General features: G+C 34.9%; 1 protein-coding gene across 4 annotated transcripts; it reads left to right on the forward strand.

Moving 5' to 3' along the window:
* The first annotated feature begins 7,227 nt into the window (after positions 1–7,227).
* On the forward strand, positions 7,228–18,505 carry LOC132183811 (mechanosensitive ion channel protein 10). 4 transcript variants are annotated; one of them, XM_088518411.1, is made up of 11 exons: positions 7,228–7,527; positions 8,769–8,830; positions 9,610–9,693; positions 11,994–12,042; positions 12,641–12,773; positions 12,930–14,446; positions 14,548–14,668; positions 14,764–15,057; positions 15,152–15,354; positions 17,302–18,140; positions 18,246–18,505. In XM_088518411.1, the coding sequence occupies exons 6-11, from the start codon at positions 13,086–13,088 to the stop codon at positions 18,272–18,274; spliced, it is 2,847 nt and encodes a 948-aa protein (XP_088374537.1). In that variant the 5' UTR covers positions 7,228–7,527; positions 8,769–8,830; positions 9,610–9,693; positions 11,994–12,042; positions 12,641–12,773; positions 12,930–13,085; the 3' UTR covers positions 18,275–18,505. The 4 variants fall into 4 exon arrangements, with proteins under 4 accessions (XP_088374537.1, XP_059453229.2, XP_088374536.1 ...); XM_059597246.2 differs by lacking the exon at positions 9,610–9,693 and having other exon boundaries at positions 12,930–12,979; positions 13,098–14,446; XM_088518410.1 differs by lacking the exon at positions 9,610–9,693.
* Positions 18,506–27,558: the final 9,053 nt, after the last annotated feature.

A 27,558-nucleotide genomic window follows, 5' to 3' on the forward strand; every position in this document is an offset into this window, starting at 1 on the left:
CAGGGGTTCGGCCACGCTTTTTTGGCTGGCCACCCTCTGCTGTTAATTGGAATTGACGAAATTAATGGAGATGGTAATTTGGTCTTTTCTAAAATCTGAAGTACTAGATTTGTCGTTTTTAAAACCTAGGAAAAAAAATAAAAAGATTAAAACCCAAGTATCAAAAAAGTTATTAACCCTAAATTTTTAAGACAATTAGTTGTTAAATATGGTTTAGAACAAATTTTATCTCTTTAATTCACTTGTTAAAATTCAACATTTTACGCGTTGAATTTTACTTTGAATCAACATTTGAGTAAATTGTTAAAATATTTATTAAATTATTAAATTTATCTTTATCTTTAAGCTTTATAACAAGGGTTATTTAATAAATGAAAATAACTTCAAATAAATTTTTTTTTTTTTTTTTAAAAAAAACATTGCCATGAGTTTTTTTTTTTTTTTTTTTGACATGTCCGCATAAGAGGGGGGAGGGAAATTAGAACTAGTGACCTTCGCTTCATTAGGCGTGGTCCAAGCCGATTGAGTTATCTCTTGGGGACACATTACCATGAGTTGAATAGTGGTCAAACCACAAAGTTTTTCCAAGATGGGTAATGGCTATGTATCCATACGACGAATATTGATCTTTATTATTATTATTTTATTATTATTTATTTATTTTAAGCTCAATCTATCATCGTATCTCTTATAATTTTTTAAAAAAATTGTAGATTTTCAAATTAAAAAATTTAGGCTATTTTTAACACTTAGAAAATGCGATCTTTTAAAAAAGAGGTATATTACAATTGAGAATTGAATATATTTTCATAAGGTTCTTACTATATATATTGTGAAAAAAGTTTTAAGCAAAAAATTGTATTTTAATTTTCTAAAGAAGCGTTTATGCAAAAGTAAAGAATAAGGTTTTTTTGAGGGAAAGTTTTTCTTGTGCCTCAATAACATGCCACAATTTTAACGGCTGGCATTTTTCAAGCTTTTCAATATAAATAAATGGCTTAAATCCCATGATAATCTACACTTTTTTTTTTTTTCCCGAAATTGTATAAGATCCTACTCACTCTCAGGATGGGCTATAAACAATAAACCCCTCATTTTACAACATCAAATATTAATTTGACAAATAAGCTTGAAACACGAATTAAAATACGTACGTACAAAAACACTGGATCAACAACCCATCCTTCATTATTGACAAAAGGGCTGTTGCTTTTTTTTTTTTTCTTCAGAAATCAGATCTACCTGCTTTATATTAAATTACTTCTTGTTTCAAAAGCTTAATCGGATAGAAGATGTAAATTTAATTATTTAATTTATACTTCAACACCCTCCCTCACGTGTGGATTCAAACTCTTTTTCTCCTATCACGTGTAAGTTCAAATTCATTTTTAATAGGTAAGATCTAACACGTTAAATATTTAATTTAAATTGTGGTGAATCGATGGAGTCAAGGTTCGAACTCATGAGTCATGACTTTTGACTCTGATACTATATTAAATTACCACTTGTCCTAAAAGTTTAAACAAATAGGAAGACGTAAAATTAATTATTTAATTTATACTTTTAACACTTACCACCTAATACTGCGGCTGAAGCCACTGCACCGCCTCTTATATATGTATATATATATAACCACTCCTATTTTTCTGTCACTCACCCTTCTCTTCAACCCTAACTCTCTCTCGAAAAGCCACCAGTACATCATCGTTGCTCTGAACCCACCTCTCCATGACCTCCATAACCACCTCCCTGGCCTTCCAAACCCATAAGATGTCAAAGCTAGACATTAGCTCCAATCCAAACAACCCCAAGCAATCATTGTCACATGTATTATCTTCACAACATGTCAAAACAAATAATTGCAAAAGAACAAATGGAGAATAATTTGCCCGACACAATTATAAAATACATGCTACACGGAACAATCATATGAAACAGACAAACCGAATGGTGGCGGCTCAAGACGATGGCCTTAGCTAGGCAGATATCGGCGACATCATTTGGCAAATTACTGGAGAAAGAGATGGTTTCTCTTGAATGAGTGCTTTGTTTGTTTGTGGACGTTCTCTTTATTATTTATTATAAAAGTTGAGGTGTTAGTTTTTATTAGAGGATGTAAAATATCCACTTTATACCAAGAACTAATTGAAGTTATTTTTTTTTTCTTCTATTTAATAGAGGGACAAACAAAAGTTAAAATGGGAACGTCTTTCTTACTTTTGATCTAGATAAAAGAAATAATAAATATTAATTGAAAATACTTTTCAAACATAAGATAAGAAACAACCCACTTAACTAACCAATTTGCACTAAAATTAGCACTACCAATATTGATCTTAATAGTCTTTCTTGATGATTCGTACTCCTCTAATATCGTGACTAAAGTCAGCAAGTTGATTTAACCTTTTCAAGTGGCACACAAGTACGAGATTAAGAAGTATTATATTTGGACATAATGATAATATATGGTCCACTACCTAAAAAAAAAAAATAATATATACAAGTAGTGATTGACAATCACATCATATGAAAATATATATATGAGACATGCTATACATCATTTTTTTAACCATCTCTTAATTATTTATAAATTTGTATGTGAATCTTATAAATTCAACGATAGGTTTACTATTCACGATAAGAAATGGAGTTAGCTTGTGAAAGATTTGTGAGTACGACAAGTATGTAAAAGTAATATTATCTTAAAATATAATGATTTTACGTGTATAAATTGATCAATCAACTATAACATACATATAGTAGCGTATGACAACATTATTACTTTTTTAAAAAAGTCAAAATATAATTAGAAATAAAATTTATTCACAAGTTGAGTTATAATTTAAGAATTATTAGAAGTGGCTTTGTTCGTTAAATCATTTTTGTTTTCCCTTTTTCAAATTTTAAAAATTAATAAACAATTTAAAACACTTAAATTTTTTTACATCATAACACTTCTTCAAATAAAATATAAAAAGCACCGTCCAAAAACGTATTAAAAAACAGAGACTCCCTAAACTATCCTCTCATCGCCACGAATAACACCAAACCAGATTTTTTCTGGTGTGGAAAGTTTTGTTTGAACTACAAGCAAAGGTCAACCCAATTGAGTGTTGCACACTTGTTAGTTTTTGAAGAGATAGATGTGATGCCCAAAGGCAAATGCTTTTATGCATTCTCCCACCCATCTCCCCACCATCTCCGCTCTCTTTGACATTTTTTTTTTTTTTTTTTTGAAAAAAAGAAGATGAGAAGATGGTGGAGAGATTGATTGGGGAATGCATTGCAGCAAACCTCGATGCCCAAAATACCAAAACTCTAAGAAATAGATGGGATGCCCCAAAATACCAAAACTCTATGAAGATGATTTATTAAAAACAATAATTTGTTTTAATCAATAAACGCCTCATTAATTTTGAAGAACTTTGATCATTTAAGTGCAAGCTTTTTGGGAGAGAACCTTTTATTTGAAAAACAACCAAAAGACCAAAAATAGTTTATGGCTAAACATTCACTGGGGGACCACCAAACATTTGAGACCAATCCTAGCTAGTGTAAATGTTCCCAAAGGGACCACACCAAATGTTTGTTGACCAAATTGTAAATCGATGAGTATTGACCAAATTTAGAAGAATCTTTTCAAATTACGTAATAGTTCATGTATCATTTGTAAAGTTTATCCTTAATTTTAACTTTATAGCAAGAAATGATATCACATTAACCAAGAGTGGGAGCTACAGGCACTTTCCACTCTTGGTTAATGTGATATCATTCTTGCTATAAAGTTAAAATTAAGGATAAACTTTACAAAAGATTCATGAACTATTACGTAATTTGAAAGAGGAGTGCTACACATCTCAAATTTTCTTCCTAAAAGTTAGTTCTCAAATGATGTGTCGCCATCTCATGAGATTTATTATTTTGGGAAGTGTGTTACCAACTCATGTGATGGTGACACATTATTTGAGAACCAACTTTTGAGAAAAAAAAAAATTGAGATATGTAACATTTCTCGTTCACTTATCATTTCAATTCAACACTTTACACGTTGAATTTTACTTTGCATCCACCAATGAGTAAATTGTTATATATATATATATATAATTTTTTGTTTTCATTTTTGCCATAACTTCCTAGCAAAAGTTGTTTAAAAAGGACAAAACAGACATTGAACTACGATTTGTTGGATTGTGGAAACTCATTTATCTTCATGTGGCGATTCTTGAAGAGTAGTGATATTGAACCTATAACGTGGTCCTCCACGTGTATTAAGTACGGAAGGTCGAAGTCAAATTATGAATTCCAACTCAGAAAAGTGTTGCAATACTTTCTATATTTGTGATGCCATCCTATTTTGAAAAAGAAAAGGAGCAAAAATAGTTAATGAATAAAAAAAAAAGAAAAGAAAAAAAAGGAGAATATCGTTTGGTGTTGTAGCTTATATATATATATATATATATTTGTTTCAAGCTTAAACTTGTCTAATTGAACAATGATGTAAAAAAATTGAGGAATCAAACTAATGTTAGTTAGTATCCATTTATTTATGCTATTTATGAAGCTGTACATGGTGAAATAATATTTTTAGGCATCAAATTTTATGTTTATCACAAATTTCATATTAGTAAGATCTTGTTTTTAAATAGTTTGTGGTTTAGCTGGTAGATGATTGGTTTTTTTAATTTTTTTTATAATAGCAACTTCAAGTGATATGTAGTATTAAGTTATAGGTTTCTATATTACATAGTTTTTTTTTTTTTCTTTCATTAAATGGATATTCAAATAAAGAGAAAAAAAGATAGGAAATTAAATTACATGAGCACCCTTGATGAGGAAAGAAAAAACAAAAAGTAAAAGCTTCAAAATACAAATTGTATATAAATTGAAGCCAAGGATCCTTTGTGTTTTGATTTTCCTGTATTTCTTAAGCATTTAAATAAGAATAAAACTAAACTTTTTATAGGAGCCTGAGTTTTTTTTTTTTTTTTTGACCTGTTCCAGTCCTTGTTATCGGAGAGTATCAGGATCAATGATAAAAACTTGAATTACAGAAATCACGTTACAATAGTCACATAATTTGTCTTGCATTTAAATCCCACTAAACTATTCAAAAATTCATAGGGAAAAAAAAATCAACATACCTAAAATCACACATTTCATATTCTATTAAGCCCATGAGAATATAAAATAAATCTTCAAGAGTGTTGCAAGAGTGTTCTCCCAAAAACAATCATCAAGGGCAAAATGGTCATTTCAAGTTCAAACACAAATGCACTATTCAGTCTATTCCTGTGGAAAAGCAATCATCAAGGGCAAAAGGGTCATTTCAGTCTCACGGTACTTATTTATAGCTTTATATATATATATATATATATATATATATATTAAAACCATTGTGACGAGCTGAATAGTGGCCAAACCACAGTTTTTCCAAGATGGGTCAAGATCTCTTATAATTTTTAGAAAGTGTAGATTTTTAAATTAAAGAATTTAGGTTATTTCTTTAATTACATCAAAATGTTTAGAAAATGCTATCTATTCAAAAAGTTGCATGTTACAATTAAGAATCGAGTATATTTTCATTAGGTTTTTGTTATCTCTATTGTAAAAGAAGTTTTGAGTAAAAAATTGTATTTTGGTTTTCTAAAGAGAAGCGTCTCAGAAAAAGTGAAGAATAGGCTTTTTTGAGAAAAATTCTTTCTATATACTTCAATAACATGTCATAATTTTAATAGCTTGCATTTTTCAAGAGTTTCGATTTAAATAAATGGCTTAAATTCCGTAATTTGGGAATTTACACTTTTTTTAAAATATAGAGGATCCTAATCACTATCAGGATGGGCTATAAACCCCTCATTTTACAGCATCCAATATTAGTTTGACACATAATCTTGAAAAAAAATAAAAAAAAATAAAAAAATAAACAGAGACTGGATCAACAACCCATCATGAAATATTTAAGTTAAATATTGATGAATTGATGGAACCAATGTTCAAACTCATGATCTTTAGCTCTTATACCATATTAAATTACAACTTGTCCTAAAAGTTTAAGTTAATACGAAGAGGTAAATTTAATCATTTAATTTATACTTTAACACTGCCGCCTCCTCCACCTAATACAGCCCGCCGAAACCACTGCACCGCCTCCTATGCATAAAGCCACTCATCTTTTTCTGTCACTCACCATTCTCTTCAACCCGAACTCTCTCTTTTAAAAAGCCACCGGCACATCATCCTCTCTAGTACCTCCCTAATTAACCACCTTCATGGCCTTCCAAACCCATTAGCTTCTACTCCAATCCAAACAACGCCAATAGTGATCATTGTCATATGTTTATCTTCACAAAATGACGAACTAGATAATTGCAAAAGAACAAATGGAGAATAAATTGCCCGACACAATTAGACAAACCATGCAAAATAGAACAATCAAATGAAATAGACAAACCAATTGGTGTCAATTTTTTATTAGAGGATGTAAAATACCCACTTTACACTAAGATTTGATTAAAGTTATTTATTTATTTTTTTACTAAGATTGTTTTACTTTCATCTAGATGATGAAAGAAAGAATAAAAAATTAATTGAGAATACTTTCAATCTCCAGTAAAGTTATTGATCTTAGTAGCTTTCTTAATGATTCATACTCCTCTAATAAAGTGAGTAAAACCAGCAAGTTGATTTTACTTTTTTACGCAGCACACAAGTACGAAATTAAAAGGTATTATATTTGGACATAATGATAATATATGGTCCACTACCTACAAAAAATATATCTTAAACCTAAAGCTATAAAAAGCCACAGATTCCCTCGTTATTCTTCCCTCCATTCTGACAAAGATACAGCTTCTTCTCTTACCTCCTAGTGAGGGCTTTTGTAAGTTTGTTCTTTCTCTATGAAACAGTTGGTTAATGTTAAAAGAAAAAAAAAGCACCGATGCCGATGTCGGTGGAATAGTAAAAATTTTGTTTGAAACTAAAATTATTATTTTAACCTTACTCATTGTTTTGTCATCTTAGAAAATTATGGGCATTGAGTGTCTTATCAAATATTTAGGTAATAGGCACTTTTTGCTTTTGGTTTGCACAGAGGTAGGCGTGAAACATGACTTTTGTGGACTAAAGTTACTATTTTGGCCTTGCACATTATTGCTTTGTCATCTTACAAAATTATGGTCAGCATTAGTATCTTATCATATGTTTGGATGATAGGCACTGTTTTTGATGGCTTAGAGATAAGCGTGAGAGAAACATTTTATGGGCAATTTGGTGAATCACCCTCAAATGCATCATTTCAGCAAAGCACAGCAAGTTCGGTTATGAGGTTTTTGAAGATTTTTTCACACCTTCATGATCTCCATCTTGCACGCACATACATGGAAAGAATAGATAGAGAAGAGATATGGATTTCCATTCTTTTTGCTGCAGAGAAATATAGTACAAAGAACCGTAGATTTGATTTTAAAGAGGCGAAATACATAGTAAGGCAAAAATCAATTGTTTCAGAAAGTCGGAGAGATGCAGGCATGCAGCTGGATTTTCGCAGCCCTTTCATATATATATATTTCAGCTATTTTTTGGGTCTTATATATATTTTTTGGGTGTTCATATCATCTCTGTTTCTACGCTTCTCTCTGACAAAGAGTTTTTTTTTCATTATAATTTTATTACTACTACTTCTCAGTACCAAACACATTCGTGTACCAAAATTTGTGTCTGTTACTGGGTCTCTGTGCATTTCTGCTAGAGCAGTAGATACTGATTTTTGTGATTGTTGTTCCCTGTCCCTGTGCGTGTGGTGATTGATGTTGGGTTTTATGTTTTTTCAAATATATAGTTCCTACTTTAAGATTGTTTTGGCAATGGATTTTGAGTTTCTGTCTTTTGGGTTTCAAGAATCCTTTTGTAAGTTTGGCTCTGCCGTTACTTTTCGAGGAAGTTATGAAAGAAATAATTAATGCTTGCTTTCTGCTTAGAAATGTCATTTGGGTGCAATTGTTTCTAGTTTGCTTAAGTAATTATAGCTCCTTTTTCTTCCCGGATAAGAGATATGTATGCTTTTGAAATACCTGTCCATATATTGTACGTGTTGCATCATTTTCATACTATTAATAGACTTGCTAAATTGGGTTTAGTTTCTTAGGGATCATGGGATTGATGTTTGAAGAAAATATCATGTTATGTTACGAAACTCTTGGATGTTTAGCAATGAAAGAAATAAGTATTAGATGGGAGGTGATCGAGGATCCGGTTGGCTATAAAAGGTAGATTTAAAAAGACTAGAGAAAATGATATTCTTTGTAGTGCTTGGGATATAGATGGGATATTGGTTTAATCTTGTGGGTTAATTTTTTGCTTGTATAGGTGTTTTTAGCTTTAGCTAAGTGATTTAGCTTTTCTTTATAAAGTGTTTAGTTGTTGGTTAATGAAAGTTACTCATTCATCATAAAAAATAAAAAAATAAAAAATAAATAAAAATTGGATAACATTAATGGGTTTAAACTCATATTTGTTAAATTACGTCAAACAAATATGTGCTCCTATAATTGTGTTTAAACATTGTTATGGTTTTCAGACGACAGCTCATCTTGGGCCTTTTGTTATTGCACACAATTTTTTTTTCTTCTCATTTTTCCGTTTGCTCTGATGTAAATCATGCACGAATCTCTCTTCTTCTTCTTCTTCTTCTTTCCCTGCATGTAATTAATATTAATATAGGTGCTATTTATGTACTTTATTCTAATTTTATTTAGGTTCCATTGCAGTTTGAGGCCTCCAATTGTTCTCAAGATATCATCGCCCGTTCTTGGATCGACTACCTTTTAAAGTATGTTATATTATTGAATGTAGTCTAAGTCTGTTCTGTTTCTATTTGTCATATTTTATATAGAAATCCATCTTTTCTTGCTATTTATCATGTTATATGTACAAATTATGTTCCTTTTTTTTTTCCCTTGTGTTCAATAAATAATATCCACTTCTTTTCCGTTGAAATTTTACTAAATGAGACATATTTCTTTACCTGATTTTTTGTTTGCCTGGTGATGGTAATGTGTGTTTATATTTGTAATGTTTTATGAAAAAAACAGATGTTGTATTTCTTAATTTTATAGTCAAATGTGTGTGTTATATAGTCATTGGGTCCAATAGTTTTCGTGACTGGCGCAACAATGTTTGATTGGCGGGTCACTACAGGACGTATATTATTAGTAGTATAGACCACCCGAGGTCGAATTCGGTCAAACTACTAATTATAGATGATCACATTCAATGAATGGGGGCACTAACATTGTATTACAGGTCCTTCGGGACATCGCAAACCCTACTGAGAATGTGTAATATTTCGGATAGATCATACATGATAGTTATGACTTATTAAAATATTAGTTTTCTGTATTAAAACTTATAGGCAACTGTTGTTGGGATTACACATATACCTCTTAGAAATCAAAACTATATTTTGTGGTATAATAACAGAGGCAACACCTCATTTACTTGCTACAACGAAATACATGTTTATTTATGCCAATAACAAACTCATTTCATACTCGACTATGAGATTTATTTACTAAGTCGTTACACTTATGCACTTACTGCGGCTTGTAGGTTACCTATTTTGAGGGGACTTCCTTATGAGAAGAGGCCTGTGGTGTGTTCGCTACATCACGTTTGATTTTTTTATTCCCAAAGGTAAAGGATTCAGAGGTCCCATAATACTTATTTATGTGGTAAATAGGTCTTGTGAGGCAATTAGAGTTAACTACTCGTTAGCTAAATTTCAAGGCATTACAATATCTTCTGCGACATTTGGTGGCTTTCCGCCTTAGTTTACAGCGGTTGATGTTGCCTACCAAATCGAACTCATGATTCGATTTTGTTGTGCATCACACTTGATTATTGCCCTAGTTGAGTTCACATCCAACCTTTTGTTGATGTCGTGTAGGATTGCAACCACTTTCATCAGTCAACTTTTTTATGCATGCCACGTTAGATCCAAACTAGGAAAAAAAAAATTTACATCCTTCAACTTCAAACTCTAGCTTCCAAAATCTTCCACATTGAGTTTAACCTTGAGTTTAAAGGGATGTTAGAATTTGGACGAAATAATAATTTGAGGGGGTAAAAAAAAAAAATGAGGGGAGAAATAATACATTTTTTTAGAGATTTACTTTATTAAAAAAAAATGTTAAAAGAATTTGAAAATTTTTTAGGGACTTCGGTTCCCACTCAAAAGTTTGGGTCTACCTCTGTGTTATAATATATGATACATTCCATAGACTAGTAGTACTATGTACCACACCCAATGTGAGCGAATAGTATTCACGTCGGGTGAACAGTATGTATGGATTTAAAAAGAAAAGAAAAAAAAAAATTGAAAACAATGAATTTTTTTTTAAAACCGTACATATTGGTCACTCTGCATGAGTACTATTAACTCACGCCGGGTGTGGTGTATAGCACTATTGTATTTCATAACAGGTATGCATTTTTTATTGTATAATTGCGTTCTAGAATTACAATCAAGTTTGATGGTAATCAAATTAAAATACTTATTTTTATCTTCACTTATCCCAATTCTCCTATAAATATGAGCGATTTGTAATATGAATTTCATCAATAATAAGAGCACAATGTAGTGCTATGGGGCTCTTTCATAATGGATGATATAGATGTTTAACACTGAACCATTTGTAATTTATTATCTCTATATTTCACTTTCTTCAACTTTTCCCAAGTTTCTTTCTTGTTTTCCTATATATTATCGAATCAACATTACCTTCTCCCACTCACAACAAAAACAAATGACCAGCACCACCCCCAGCAAAAGCTTCCTCTCTGCCGTAATTTCCAGTGGGTATCCCTGATCAAGTGGCTCTTACGTACCGAAAAGGGGTTCCCGAAATATATTTTGTGAGATTCGGATATTTTTCGGTGAGCCAACCCATTTACATATATTTGTTTTATTTTAAGTAAAGTCGCATGCATCCCCCCTCCCAGGTTCTCATTCTTTCTTCACCTACAAGCCATATCAACCTTTCGATCACAAGATGATTCCACTTTAAGGTTGTGTATTTTTTTTTTTTTTTTTTTTTTTTAAACGGGAAACCTCAGGGCCCTTTGGATCGACTCTTGTAGAGTAAATCTCGGACTCGTGCACAACACCCATGAAAGTTTCCCTACACAGATCAGGATTGTAACACTCCACCCCAATGACACACAATATTGTCCACTTTTGGCTCTCCAAAACCAGACTTCCCAGGAGGTTACCCATCCTGGTACTATTCTAGCAGAAGCACGCTTAACTGCAGAGTTTTGATGGGATCATGATCATCACGGCTTTAAAACGCGTTGTTGTCATTAAGGGTGGAAGTATACACTTAAGTCCATTCCCATCTCCATACACAGGCGATGTGGGACGTCACAATCACCCCCTCTTAGGATCCAGCGTCCCCGTTTGCGACCCTCATGGGATTAGCCCATTCTTGGCATCCATCCCAGCGAGTGCCCGCTAGCGACCTTCATGGGATTGTGCACGCTCCCCCCATCTCAGGATGGGCAATGGCTCTGATACCATTTGTAACATCCCACCCCAATGACACAATATTGTCCGCTTTTGGCTCTCTCAAACCAAACTTCTCAGGAGGTCACTTATCTTGGTACTACTCTAGCAGAAGAATGCTTAACTGCAGAGTTCTGATGGGATCATATCATCACAGCTTTAAAGCACGTTGTTGTCATTAAGGGTGGAAGAATACACTTAAGTCCATTCCCATCTCCATACCCAGACGATGTGGGACGTCATAAGGATTACTCCTTTAAACCACCAAGCCAACCCCTTGGGGTTTTGTGTTTGTGCCTTTGATTTTTCAATTTCATGATTCACCCCGGCAAGACTAAGGCTTTGGATGTTAAAATTTGGTTTATTTCAATGATTGATTTTTTTTTTTTTAATTAAGCATATATGATTTAATTTCTTTTTTCGTATTTAGGTCTGAGATCAATTGTCCACGTGCCACTCCCAACTGCTGGGCTTATAAGGTACATTGTTATATTGAGTAGGTGCTTTTGTGATGCTATGAGAATATCATATTAAGATTTTGACGTAGAAAAATTATACAAGTTTTTGTTTTTAGCTTTCATTGTTAGATAATTTTATAGGTTTAAATTCATTAATTTATTTTGATTCTTTCACTTATTAGTGGTAATAAGAAATGTTTCACTTTTTAAATAAAGATGCATAAACACATACAAAGAAACAGATAGAAATTTCCTTCAAACTAGTTTAAAAGAAATTTCTTTCAACATTATCTAATAAGTGCCAAGTGTTATCCTTCACATGTTTTTTTTAATATTTTAAGAGTAATTTATTGTCATTTTACTAATTAATCTAGGAACTCAAACATTAATTTTTTATAAATTCAAAAAGGTTGAATGACACTTGTCACTTATTACAGTAGTTTGGAGAAAATTTGTGTCAATTTAATAATGACCATCTTATATTCAATGGTGATTTTAAAAGTCACGTCACTTTTTACCTCTATTTTTCTCTTTCTTTCACCTTTTTAATTTTACGTAAGTCTCTTTCACGTTTCCTATATATTATATTACTGGATCAACATTTCCTTGTCCTACTCAGAACAAAAACAAACGACCACTACCACCCCCAACAGAAGCTTCCTCTCTGCCCTACTTTCCCGTGGGCATCCCTAAGTGGCTCTTACCGAAAAAGGGTTCCCGACAAGTATTTTGTGAGACTTGGATATTTTTCGGTGAGTCACCCATTTACATATATTTGTTCTTTTTTTAAGTAAAGTCACCTACAGACTACAAGCTATATATATGGCAAAATTTTGTTGTGCATAGTATTTTGGAGCGAAATTAAGTTCACTTTGATATTTTTTTATTTTTTTATTTTTTCTAAGCAGGAATTTTATTGAAGCAAAATCCCTAACAGGAGTTTTAATTGTATGATTCGGTAGGTGGTTAAAAAAACTACACCTATAGTTTTTCAACAAATTAAGATTTAATCTCAAGCTTAGTTATGGAAACTTGTGGTGTTTGATGTGCCACGGCTTTGACTGATGGATGTTAAGCAAGCACCTCTAAAAGGCAGTGGAGTAGGCATGGTGGAAATCAAGGCCCCAAATGAAGGTCAAGTGGTCGTTGAAATCAAAGGGGAAGAGACTTCGAAACCCATTACAGAGTCTACCCCCAAAGCCCCGGAATCCTGTAAGCAGAGCAAAGTGGCCTCCGAGTCTACTATTGGGTACTCAAAATCGGTCCCTTTTAGCTGCCCGTCTCCAGAGATCTCCAGGCTCTATCCCAGCCCTAATAAGCCTCCGAAAATTCGGACCACCTATCAGAGCATTACACAAAGACGGTCTCCAGCAAGGTCGGTGTATTCCAAACCGAAATCAAGAATTGTGGAACAACCTTATCCTACGTATGGCAATATGTTTGATGAGAACGGTTCAACTCCTAGAAGGGTGTCGATACCTCAAAAGCCGCGATTGATGGAGTCTCCAGGGCAGGATATGGATGAAGAGATTTACAAGGTGATGAAATTGAATAAAGAGAAGCATAGGAGAGTGAAGATTAAGTTTTCACTTGAGGTAATTGCTTTTGGGTGCATATTGGGGTGCTTAGTGGCTAGCTTCACTGCCAATGGATTGAAGACTTTGATTGTGTGGGGTTTGGAGTTTTGGAAATGGTGTGTGCTTGTGATGGTGATCTTCTCGGGAATGTTGATTACCAATTGGTTTATGCGTGTGGTTGTGTTCTTGATTGAAAGGAACTTTTTGCTAAGGAAGAAGGTGCTGTATTTTGTCCATGGGCTGAAGAAGAGTGTTCAGGTCTATATTTGGTTGAGTTTTGTTCTTCTTACATGTGTATTGCTTTTCAATCACGGGGTTAAGCGATCAAAGACCGCAGTCAAGATTTTGGGTTATGTTACCCGGACTCTAGTTTCGCTTCTGGTTGGATCATTTTTGTGGTTAATGAAGACTTTGTTGCTAAAGATTTTGGCATCGAATTTCCATGTGAACACCTTCTTTGATAGAATTCAGGAATCAATCTTCCATCAGTATGTACTTCAGACCCTTTCGGGGCCTCCTCAGGTAGTGGAGGCAGAGAGCATTGGGAGATCGCCGGGCGCTGGTCGGTTGACTATCAGGAGTAAGAAGAAGAGAAAAGTCAAGAAGGAGAAAGAGATAATCGATATTGGGAAACTTCATAAGATGAAACACGGAAAGGTTTCTGCTTGGACCATGAAGGTGTTGGTTGATGCAGTGATGAGTTCAGGGCTTTCCACAATCTCGAATATACTTGATGAGAGTGTTGATGACGAAGATGGTGAGCGGACAGATAAGGAGATTACCAATGAGATGGAAGCAAATGCCGCTGCCTATCACATTTTCTGGAATGTCGCACAGCCTGGTTGCAGGTGAGAAAATCTACCTTTTATACAAGTTTCCTTTCCCCTCTCTCTCTCTCTCTCTCTCTCTCTCTTTTGGTCTTTTCTCAACATCTTATGTTTGTAAGTAGTTACATTGATGAGGACCACCTTCTGAGATTCATGGTTAAGGAAGAAGTGGATCTTGTGTTTCCACTGTTGGAAGGAGGAGAGACAGGAAGGATCGACAGCAAAGATCTTACAGACTGGGTGGTAAGACAATTTCTTTTTCTACTTTTGATTTTTTTTTTTGGTTGTCTTGTGAATCTCTTCGCAGACCATGTTACTAAATGTGTGTGATTGTGCAGGTCAAGGTTTACAAGGGCCGCAAAGCACTAGCACATGCTTTAAACGACACCAAAACTGCTGTCAAGCAGTTAAACAAAATTGTGACAGTCATCTTGATTATGTTGACCACTCTTCTGTGGCTTCTTTTGATGGAAATTGCGACAACAAAAGTTCTTCTTTTTCTCTCGTCACAGTTTGTCGTGGTGGCTTTTATCTTTGGAAATACCTGCAAGACCATATTTGAAGCTATAATATTTGTCTTTGTAATGCATCCATTTGATGTTGGAGATCGATGTGTCATTGATGATATTCCGGTAACCTTCAAAGCACTTTTTTCCTTTTCTTCCCCCCTCTTCAATGTATTTCATCTTGCTTCATTAACTCTGTTTGGTGTCTGGTCCTGGACAGATGATGGTTGAAGAGATGAACATTTTAACAACAGTCTTCCTGAAGCTGGATAATGAAAAGGTTTATTATCCAAATTCAATTTTGGCCACGAAACCCATCAGCAATTACTACAGAAGCCCTGATATGGGTGATTCTGTTGAATTTGCGATTGATTTTATGACACCAGTCGACAGGATTGGGATGCTCAAAGATAAAATTACACAGTAAGTTAACTAAACCCTTGCCCTTCCTTTCCTTATAAATAATGATGCAATTATGTGAGACTATTATGTTTACATTGTCGCAATTAAAAGTTTGAGGGAGACATTGTTAATTGGGTAGTAGTTTAAGGATAGGATCCTCTCCCGTTCAAATGAACTGGAGAATATCCAATTAGCTATACCTAAGGGGTATTTTTGTCTTTTTACTTTTTGAGGGAACAAAAATACGTCAATATAACTAACTTAATATTCGAGGACCCTAATTCGGTAGTTTAAGGGTATGTGTACTTTTTCCTATATATTATTATAATGCATCAATATGATTACATGCCTTATTTACTCGTCAAAAATGATGCGTGTGATTTATCATGCTTTTATAAAAGATTGAGTTCCCTGCATATTGACATGTTCACTTGTACTTAACTCATTAAGACGTGGGCTTACATTTTATCTTTTACACCTGTAAAACAACAGCTAGTCAGTCTTTAGAAGATGGTTCACGGGGCTTTGCGCAGGGGGATTTCAATGGATGACTTGGCTACACTTATCTTTGTGGCCTCTCTCCATATCTAATGAATAAACACTTTCTAGACTTAGCATCTAGTTTACTCAGAGCATTAGAATTAATATGAACATTCAAAATACAACCAAAAACTTTGAAATGAGAAAGGTTACCCAAAAACTCCTTCCGGTAATATGTGGCTCAAGGGAATGGAAGGCCTCCTATTTATCAAGTATGCAACAGTGCTCACTGCATCAGCCCAGAAAGTCTTTGGCAACCCAGCATGCAATCTCATACTCCTAGCATGCTCATTGTGAGTCCTGTTCATGCACGCAGCCACGCCATTCTGCTATGGAGTTCCTCGGATAGTTTTCTCCATCCTAATCATATTCACTGCACAAAACTATTTGAACCCCCCATCTTAGTATTCTCCTCCATTTTCTGATCTCAGACACTTGAGCTTTAAGCTCATTTCATTCTCAACCATGGCCTTCCACTTTTTAAAAGTATTAAATACATCATATTTACCTATCAGAAACCATATTACATGATGCGTGTGATTTATCATATTTTTATAAAAAAAAAATTGAGTTCACTGCATATTGACATGTTTCACTTGTGTTTAACTCATTAAGTCGTGGGCTTACACTTTATCTTTTACACCTGTAAAATATCTTTGTTTTATAGCCGGTCAGTCTTTAAAAGATGTTTCATAGGGCCTTAAGTGGGAGGATTTCAATGGATGACTTGGCCAGGCTTATCTTTGTAGCCAACCGTGAGATGGTGGCCTATATTGAGGCCCATCATCGAGAGTAAGGCTTTTCTTTTCTAGTTCTTGAGTGGTAGTGGTGGTACATAAGCATTGTTTGGGACTTATGAGGATTAGTTGATGGACCTAAATTATTTCTTCTGTATTTGGGACTTATGAGGATTAGTTTTTGGACCTAGGTATTTCTTCTAGATTTTGATATGTATTATTTTGGAAACCTAGATTTGATACCTGGTCTATGACGGAAATACTTGATATTATCCTTTGTACGCTAAGTTATGTTATGATGACTTCAGTTATTTTGCTTTGGTTATTTATTCACGTGACTTAATTCTATGACTAATGTGTGGGAAAAAAAAAGTTGTATCTTCTCTTGCATTTTTCTCTCATTAAGGAATCTATGTAACTCTTTGGGTTATTTACTTGTTAAATATGCTAGGGAATGTTATGGTGACACTTGGAGTTAATTACAATTTAATTAATTTCATTGGCATCACAATGGCAATAATAATGTGAATAGTTCTCGCCTAGTTATAAAGATTAATATTTACTCGCTAGAAAGGGATATTAATTGCGAAATTAGGTTGTCATTGCATTCTATATATTATGGTTTGTAGGTTTCATATTATATAGCTTGTTTGTAAAATTACTATACCCTAACCGTGCTCTTGTTTTCCAGATTGAAAGAATCGTCATCTTTTAGCCCTCTTGCCATTATTCTGAATCAAAACAAATTGACTGGACCAAATTATCTAGATTGGAAGCGTAATTTGGATATTGTGCTAATTGCTGAAGGGCACAAGTTTGTGCTGACTCAGCCATGTCCCGAGGTCCCACCTCTAGATGCCTCTCAAGAGGACAAGCAGCGATATGATCGTTGGAATAAGTCCAATGAGATGGCCAAGTGTTACATTTTGGCATCTTTGTCAAATGTACTCCAACATCAGATGCAAACCATGTCACTTGCTTCAGACATCATGCTTAATCTAAAGGAGATGTTTGGTGACCAAGGTCGTGCTGCTAGGCAAGGCATGATGAGGAGCCTTCTTAATGCTAGGATGACTGAAGGAACTCAAAGTCGGGATCATTGTCTAAAAATGATCGCCTGTTTAAATGAACTAAAGGTTTTGGGTGCAGAGATTGATGCAGAATCTCAAGTGGATATGATCCTCCAGTCCCTACCAGATTCGTTCAATCAATTCAAACTTGATCTTTCTATGAATAAAAAGTCTTATACTTTATTTGAATTGATGAATGAGATCGTCGCAGGGGAAGGCATCATGAAAGACAAGGAAAGTGTGAATAAGACTCAAGCTTCCACTTCTAAGTCTCAACTAAAAGGCAAAGACGAAAAGAACATACAGGGAACCAAGCAGGTAGGAAAGCAAGGTACTCCAGAAGTGAACAAGGTTGAAAACAAGGCAACAAAGGGTAAATCAAAGGGGAAATGTTTCAAATGCGGTGATGCGGGGCATTGGAAGAGAAATTGCCCTAAGTATCTGGCAATCAAGCATCACGGTGTGTATATTTCCTTTTTTTACTTGAACCATGTTTTGTGATGAATTTCATGAGTTCCTGGTGTGTGGATTCAAGGTTTAATAATTATTCTGCAATATGTTGCAGGGGTTTCGGAAGACCAAACGATTGAGTGATGAAGAGATGTGCATGACACTCAAAGATGTGCTGTGAGTTCTAGTTTTATCTATTGGAGTTTTTCATTTGTATTTTGAATGTAGAGTTTTAATTTTATCATACTATCTTTATGTTACTTTTATTTATAGAAATTTGACTTCTTTGACTTATTTGGGTAAATGCGATTGTACTTCGATTTGGAAGGATATAGCAATAACAAAGAAAGGTAAAATGTTTATCTATTCTAGTTCTATTACTTATGATCTGTATCTTATTACTCCTTATTCATATACTCCTAATAACTCTGAAATATAACCTAACTCTATCTTTTAGGTTAATTACCTTTTTAGTAGCTAGGTTTGCACATTTTTATTTTTTCCCACCTGGGGTTCAAATCCTATTACAAATGGCATCGGACTTACGAGAAAATACCAACTTAATACCTCTGTTAGGTTATGTTTATTTTTTAGGATATGTGGCATTTGTATGTGACGACACGTGGCATTCTATTAGTTTGAACTAATGGAACCTAAGGGAGGTACTAAGTTGGTCTTTTCCCATAAGTTAGATACCATTTGTGATAGGATTTGAACCACAGGTAGAAAAAAATAAAAATGTGCAAATTTAGGTACTAAAAAAGTAATTAACCCAATTCCTTTCCACTAAAAATAAAATTTCATTCCACTAATGATGAAAATTAATGGTACTTACGTATTGGACATATTAATCCCTAAACAAGATTCAAAGATTGTTCAAAGACAGGCTTCTAAGCCCATTGGATCTTGATAAGTTTTCAGTCTGCGGTTTGGAAGGTAAAATGATCAAGAGATCTTTTGTCACAAAAGGGTATAGAGCTAATGATATGCTTGAGACAATGCACACTAATGTGTAGTCCTATGAGTTTCTGGGTAAGTGGAGGTTTTGAGTATTTAATCACCTTAACAATAACAAAAGAATTAAGAAAAAGTCCACATGTTCTCTCAAACTATCACCCAACTGACAATATCCTCCAAACTTTCAATTGGGACAATGTCCATATCTTCGCTTAAATACCAAATTCTTATGGTGCTTGTAGAAAAATACGGTATCTAAAAATAAGGAACAACTGATTTTCAAGTAGTGCAACAAAGTTACAATAGCCCAATGACTCACAATCAAAAGTAGAAGAAAGATCAAAACTAAATAGGAAAATATACTTCTTATTTTAAATATTACATCAATAGAAAAACTTGGGTCAGACCACACTTGCACAAGATAGGAGAAGGTTTTGGTGAGATATGATGGAATGAGACGCTTGGAAACATGCCTAGAGTATATATAAGGGTTAGGGAAGGGTTCTAGAGTATTCTCACACTTAATTAACAAGATAAGTATGACTTTTCATGTGACCAAGGAAGAACTACGAATTTTGTATAAGAAATGATAATAATGTTTTATGAGAATTTGTAATGTTGAATTGAAAGATGAAACGGGTTGAATGAGGATAGTAATGGTTAGATGACCAAGATAGAAGGTGGTAAGGTGAAAAGGGTAAACAATGAGAGAATTACATGTGTCATCCATCATGTATAAATGAGTCCCCCCACATTTAAACTTACATAAATTCCTCACTACATCACTCAAATCAAAGAGAAGAAAATTAATAAATGTGGATTCTAAAAAATACACTTTTTATTTGGGGAAACTACATTTTGTCCCCATGAACTACAACACATTTTCACTTTGCCCCCATGAACAACCAACTGTGACACCCGACCCCCATGAACTACAATTTTGTGCCCAAAACCCCCTTCTGCTAGTCAAAGGCCTCTTCTGTCAATTAAAGGCGTACGGTTAAAGCGACAATGAGTTGTAGTTTATGGGGGTAAAGTGATAATTTTAGTTTATGGGGGCAAAGTGACGGGTAAATCATTTGAGTTAACGCCTTTGACTGACAAAATGAGATTTTGGGCACAAAATGGTAGTTCATGGAGGTCGGGTGTCATAGTTGGTAGTTTATGGGGGAAAAGTGCCAAGGCGTTATAGTTCATGGGGGCAAAAGGTATTTTCCCCCAAATTTTAACACTCCCCCTTAAAGTGATTTTCTAGAAATGATACCAAGCTTCTCTCTTAGGAATTCAAACAGACCTTTGGAAAGTGACTTGGTGAAGATGTCAGTGATGTTGTCCGTACTTCTCACCTCCAAAACTTCAATTGAACCATAATCACATTTTTCACGAATAAAATGATGCTCAATCTCAATATGCTTTGTCCTTGCATGACAAATTGGATTTGTTGTGAGCTTTAAAGCACTTTAATTGTCACCATAGATAATTGTTGGTGAATTGATGAGTAAATATCCTCGATCAACCGACATAGCCAAGCACATTCTTGTGCAGCAAAAGAAACCGCTTTGTACTCTGCCTCAGTTGTTGGAAGAGATACTGAATCTTGCTTCTTGCTACACCAAGAAACACAAGATGAACCATATGAGAAAACATAACTGGATGTAGACTTCCGGTCATCCAAGTCACCACCCAAATGAGCATCAGAAAATCCATGTAGCTCAAAGACGCCTCTTTTCTTGTAGAAAAGGCCATATCAAGTGTAGAGTATACATACTTCAAGATACGTTTTGTTGCCTCTAAATGTGATTTTCGTGGTGCTTGCATGTAATGGATAACAAGGCCAACCAAGAATGTTAAGTAGATCAAACTTCCTACAAGAGCCTGATAAGGACTAGGATCGAGAATAAGTTTACCTTCTTCATTCCTTGGCTTAATGTTCACATCAAGAGGGGTGGGGCACCACTTGCTTTGGTTCAGCCCAAATCTTCCCACAAGCTTCTTTGCATAACCTTGTTGTGACACAAAAATTCCACCATTGAGAGAGCTAACTTCCAAACCAAGAAAGTCACTAAGCTCCCCCAAATCTTTCATCTCAAACCGAAAAGAAAGTTCAGCCCGAAGTTTGCAATTTCTTCATCATCGTTGCCAGTAACAATCATGTCATCAATATACAAGAGAACAATGACATGCACCTTGCTTTGTTTCTTAACAAACAAACTAGAATCTGAGTTAGAAGCAAAATAGTCACAAAATTGTAAGTATTCGGCAATCTTACCATACCAAGCTCTATGGGCTTGCTTTAATCCATATAAGTCGTTTTTAAGCTTGCCTACATATTACGGGTGCGCTTGAGAAACATAACCAACCATGTGGATATCTTTGTTAATTTCACCATATAAAAAAGCATTTTTTACATCAAGTTGCCATAGCTTCCAATCATGATATACTACCAAGGAAATGACTACTCTAATTGAAGTCATCTTTGCAACCGGACTAAATCTCAACATAATCCTTCCTATACTTTTGAGAGAATCCACGAGCAACCAACCTTGCCTTTTATCTATCAACACTGCCATTTGCCTTACCTTTGATTTTGTAAACCCCTTTGCAACTGATAGGCTTCACTTCGTTAAGTTTTGCCTTGATTTTTTATGAGAGCATTCATCTCATCATTCATAGCATCATCCCACTCCTTAACATCTATATCTATGTACGCTACCGCCCATAACACTAGCAGCCTACTTGATCGAATCTGACCTCAGGTGGCCCACACTACTAATGATTTACGTCATATTGTGATCCGCCAATCAAACATGGCTGCGCCAGTAACGAAACAACCACTGAATCTAAGAATGAAGTTTATATAGTAAGCTCATGATCATTATACCGCACGTACCGGGATACCATGTCATACCTTGCATCTTTATTAATCAGTTATTAAGGCATTTACGAAGTTGCATGAAAAGTAGTTATGCTCATATATACCGTGCTCAGTTAGTTGACATATCGTACGTTTTTAAGGAAAGCAGTCGTAAATATTTACTAAACTCGTACGCTCGCTCAAATCCTCCGACATCCTAAGTTTCTGTTATAACAAACTTGGTTTATCATTATTCGCAGTACTAAATAATCTATTTGAACAAGTAGAGCCCTAATCGAGGACAACTAGCTAGAAGGTCACAAAACCCTAATTTTACTCATTCTTGACATTGATCGAATGTTTGGTCAGAGAGCATGGAACGTTAGGTTAGAATGCCAAGGTTCATGCAAGGCTCTTATTTTCAAATCAACACGTAGCAAATCTCATCCTAGGCCTTTAGTGGGTTCCTACAAATATACTAGGGCACATCATCATGCATGCTCAGGAAATCATGGAGTGGCCTAAAGCATTTAAAAACCCTTTTGCTTTTTAAAGAAAAATTATAACACAAGCTTAATCATGGTACTGTAAAACTGGCAAAAAGTATGAAAACAACTTACTAGCAGCATGAAAACCAACTTAGTATAGAGGGCTTACCTCAAGGAGGGCAAGGCAAGGCTTAAATCGTCTTCTCTCGACTTTAGGATTCCTCTTTCTAGGTTTAGGGTTAGTGGAAATGTGGAAGTGAGGAAAATTGGCGGAAGGTTAGGGTATTTATAAGGGAAGGGGTGGTGCATACTAGACAAAGAGGAGAATGAGTTAAAATTGCTTTTCAGATTGTCATCGAATGTTTAGTACTATGCTCAAACGTTTAGTGTATTATTGCACACTAATTCTAGGGTTTCAGATCGAACGTTCGGTGTAGTCTTTGGTCGAATGTTCGCATTAAGGTTAACATCAAACATTCGATGGTCCCCTACTGAACATCCAATTAGAGGCAAAAATAAGATTTTTTGTTGTTTTCCTTAATTCAAAAAGGGTTTTTAAAACAATTGCAAATAATTGTTGTTTTATAGAGTGTTTACCAAAAATATTTGTTTTTCCTTAATGACCATGATTGGGTTTTTAAAGTTTTTGTGGCATCACACTTATGTTGTTATTTTAGGTGTCAATCTTGGTTTAAGCATGGGTTAATGTTTCATTCTTGTTGGATGTATTTTCTTTTTCATGGAGATGTTATTTTGGGCCAAGAGTATGTTAGGGATCTTGTTGTGGCCTTAAGACTAGCTTCGAAGTGATAAAAGGGTTGTTTGGTTTCAAATGAATTTTCTGCCTAGCAGAAAATGTTCGCTTCCTTCTAGCCAAACATTTGGCTTTGAGCCCGAACATTCGGGCTATCTTGACAAAACGTTCGGTGGTCAAGAAAAAACTTTGTTTTGGACATGTTTAGGCCTATGACTCGTTTTAGCTTAGATTTAGAACAAATGATAGGTCTTTTCACATATTTGAAGAGTGAAACATTTGGACGAATATTTGGAGGAATAATACGTCCCGAGTGAATACAAACTCACTTGGATACTTGTTGCTATTTTCCTGTATTGCACGACTACTTTATTTGTACCAAACATGTATCTTTACAACACTCATGAAATAAAATTTTGATCTATTTTGTGAAAACGTGTGTTGCTTAAGCAAGATAATGAACATTGTGAGATTTGTAAGAACATTCATATAAAAGACAAATAAGACTAATTGCATCGTATCACATGGTATACCAGTACTTACGGGATAACGGCCATGAGATTACTATATATATTAACTCTAATCTCAAATGTGTTTATGTTATATGTGCCTTAAATCCAATAGTTGTTTCGTAACCGGTGTAGCCATGTTTGATTGGCGAGTCACTATATGACGTACATCATTAGTAGTGTGGGCCACCTAAGGTCAGACTCGGTGAGGCTGCTAGTATTATGGACAGTATTGTACAAAGGCCGGGGCATCGACATTGTATTACAAGTCACTTGGGACAGTGCTAACCCTGCTAAGAATGGGTAATATTTAGGTAGACCATACAGTTTGAAATATGACATGACTTTCATATTATAACATATATATTATATCTATATTGCATCCATAATAAACTGTTATCTTATAATGCTACATGTGATTTATAAATAATTGAGTTTATCATTTAATGACACGTACGTCATGTGCATTTTTACTCACTAAGTCTTCGGACTTACCCTTGTTTTCTTTCCCCTCCATTATGTATATTTGCATTGTTTAGCTAGTTTAGCTAAAGATGGACCCAGGGAAACATCTGGTTATTATGAAGGACTTGATTTGGATCATTTTTGAGGACCTAGACCCTATTTAGCTCAAGTCCATGTGGGATGCTAATAGATCTATTCATTAGGAGTTGCTCGAGATTATCTTTATGCTTTATTTGGTAAGTGTAGGCCTTAATTTCATTTAGAATAGTTAGGAAAGATCTATATTATATTTGATGACTGGTCTCTGACCGATACACTTAGTGACTTATTTATGTTCTGATGTTTTCAGTATCACTTTGATTGTTATAATTGTGGTTTTAAATTATTACTATCTTTGTCCCTTAGTCAAAGTCTTCCGATATAGTCTCTCTTTGGACACAATGAGATCCCTGAGTTTTTTTTAAAAGGAATAAGGTTGGGAAGTGAACCATGGAGTCAATTATTAGTTAATTGATTCAACTAGGGCGTTACACTCACGGTGTGCATGTGTAGATTGCGCCACATACCATCAGAGATGAGGGTGAGGATGCCCCACTGCCCTTCACCCTACTAGCGGAGGGTACACACAACCAATGGGCATTGGTGAGTCACAATCCACGTCCTTTGCCAGATGGCAGTGGGGTAATGGACCGACCCTAACCTCTCCTCCATTGGTGATTGGGTTCCGACCCACCCACACCATTTTAGTCAATGGGTGGGTCACCCCACTCACCTACACCCAATGGTGACGTATGTGGGTGGGTAGTGAGTCTAGTGACTCACACCCTCCACCGGTGGACGGAGTGGGATGATTGGCAACCCCCATCCATGGAGGGTGTGGGTCATAACCTATCTATGTCCCCTTCATTAGTAAGATGGTGAGTGGGTCACCCCGCCCATTCAAGCTACTAGTATGGGTGGGCCGTTGGGGCTTTTGCTAAATAACTTAATTAACTACATGATAATGATAACCTGTATACTATGTGTATTATTACTCACTAAGTCTAGAATTCCATTTATATGGGACATTGAAATAACCTTCCAAAATTGAAAATTATCATTATTTATCCTAGTGCGTATACCATCAATTCCTCGGTTATGAGAAAAATTTAAAATTTCCTGATTAATTTTACCTTATTATGCTGTTATACAGTCTTGTGTTCTTCCCAACCTTTTCCTATACATGAGCCGATGCTCTTTCTGATTTGTATAACAGCATAATAAGGTACTGTGATCTCCAAAAAGCACAAAAAAATGGATTCTTGCACCTCATTATTCACGAGAAATTAAGACGATGGACATCAAAGTCTTCTTCTTTCCTCCGACAATTAATATTGTTAATGCTTCTAGCCCTCTACTGCCAATTACTCTATTAATTCCACCAACATTCTGACTTAGTGGCCATTGTTGACGAAAGCCAAGATCAATGGAAGGTACATCCACCCACATCAGCCATCAGGTCAGTCGACTCTTCAATGAGTACTTCCACAAACACACACACAACACATGTGATGGAGCAGATTGAATTGCAAGAAAATCTAGGCTTCCAGCGCATAAAAGAGATAGAAAGATGAGGGATGGCACATGGCTTCCAGCGCATAAAAGAGTCTTGTATAAATTGTTTAGTTTTGGTTTTTTAAAGCTACATTTACCGACTGATGAGAGAATGAGAGCATTCCCACAGCTGCCTTTTCTTCCATGTTTTATGTGAATTAAGACTGAAGAGTAGCAGCTCAAGATCAGGTGCATAAACCTATAAAATTAGCTTTTGAATCATATGAACATGCTATATTATGATTTTTTTTTATAAAAAAAAGACTCACTAAATATATTAATCTCCCAACAACCGGAGATAAAATAAAGAATCAACTTTTGGCATTTTTTATCTGGCTTCTCTGCAACTGGCATGACTTGGAAACGCTACAACGGGAACGTGTCAGCAAAGCACGGCAGTGATGGTCATCACGACCAGTCCTCCTTTGTCTTTTTGGCTTTTTTCCCTTGGAGACTGGAGTAGGTGAATATTTCGTGTAAGAAAAGCAAAGCATCCATCCTCATGATCCGCTATTCACATCACATGGCCATCCCATTTGCATCCATCCATTCAAATGATCCATCCACACCACAATGACTTTCAACTTTCAAATCCCGTGAGCAAAATTTCAGTTCTACCTCCTTAACGTTTACTTATGTAGCATGTTCTACTTTTTTCAGACATGTTTGCCTGTACAATATAGTTATCTCAAGCATAAAAACAAAATTTACAAACAATTTTTAACTACCCCATGAGCCATGGGGTCACTTTCTGGGTCCGCGTTAATTAATTTCTTATTCATGTTGACTCAATTCATATTAATATTATACTTGTTTAGTTATTTTCCTAGAATCATGTGTTTAAATCTATCAATTTTCCTACTTATCTTCCGACTTCCTCGGCATGTGGACTCTCCTGAGTCCTATCTCTCTCAAATCTCAACAATTTTCTACCTTTCACACTGTTTATTCGTAGCAGACCATCATAATCCATTTATTTAGCAATAATGGTTAGGGTTAAATACTAAATTAGTCCCTAGGGTTTTATTACTTTATTTTTTCTTCTCTAGGGTTTCATTTTTATCATAAGAGGTTCATGTGGTTTTCATAATAGACCAAGTTAGTCCTCCATCAGTTGACCGTTGGTTGACTTAACGGAATTCCACATGAACCAACCAAATGTTGATACGTGACACTTGCTTAATTTTTTTTTAAAATTAAAAAAAAAAAGTATTTTCGAAAAAAAAAAAAGAAAAAAAATTGGTGGTGGCTAGATCCAAGGGGGTGGCCCTTGATGCCCAAGGAGGTGGCCAAAGCACTGGCCGGGGGTGGCCGAAACCACCCCCAATGGTGGTTGGGGGTGGCCATCCGGCCAGCCATGGCCAAAGGGGGTGGCTCGATTATTTTTTTTTTTTGGAAAATATATTTTTTTAAAAAAAAAATTTCTAAAAAAAATTTTAAGTAGGTGTTACGTGTCAACATTTGATTGGTCCACGTGAAATTTTGTTAAGTCAATTAATGGTCAACTGACTGAGGACTAACTTGGTCTATTATCAAAATCACATGGAGTTCATGTGATAAAAATGAAATCCTAAGAAAAAAAAAATAAAGTAATGAAATCCTAGGGAGTAATTTAGTATTTAATCCTAAGGGTTACCCAAAACCAAACCTAACGTTCTAATATATGAACATTATTAAACAATCAATTACAATTACAAAAAAAAAAAAAAAAATTATTAAACAATCTCTGCCTCATGTTGGATTTTTGTGAACCTCGTTATTGCATCAACATCACTACCTTCTCCCACAAAAGAACAAATACCTGCCAC

The sequence above is a fragment of the Corylus avellana genome, chromosome 7, assembly GCF_965113065.1.
Source record: "Corylus avellana chromosome 7, dhCorAvel1.hap1.2, whole genome shotgun sequence".
NCBI lineage: Eukaryota > Viridiplantae > Streptophyta > Magnoliopsida > Fagales > Betulaceae > Corylus > Corylus avellana.

Bases quoted from the DNA above. Each gene is read 5' to 3' on its own strand.
- LOC132183811 (XM_088518411.1), top strand. From the start codon at position 13,086: ATGGATGTTAAGCAAGCACCTCTAAAAGGCAGTGGAGTAGGCATGGTG. The intron at 14,447-14,547 runs GTGAGAAAATCT...GTTTGTAAGTAG, and splicing joins GTCGCACAGCCTGGTTGCAG to TTACATTGATGAGGACCACC. The intron at 14,669-14,763 runs GTAAGACAATTT...GTGATTGTGCAG, and splicing joins AAGATCTTACAGACTGGGTG to GTCAAGGTTTACAAGGGCCG.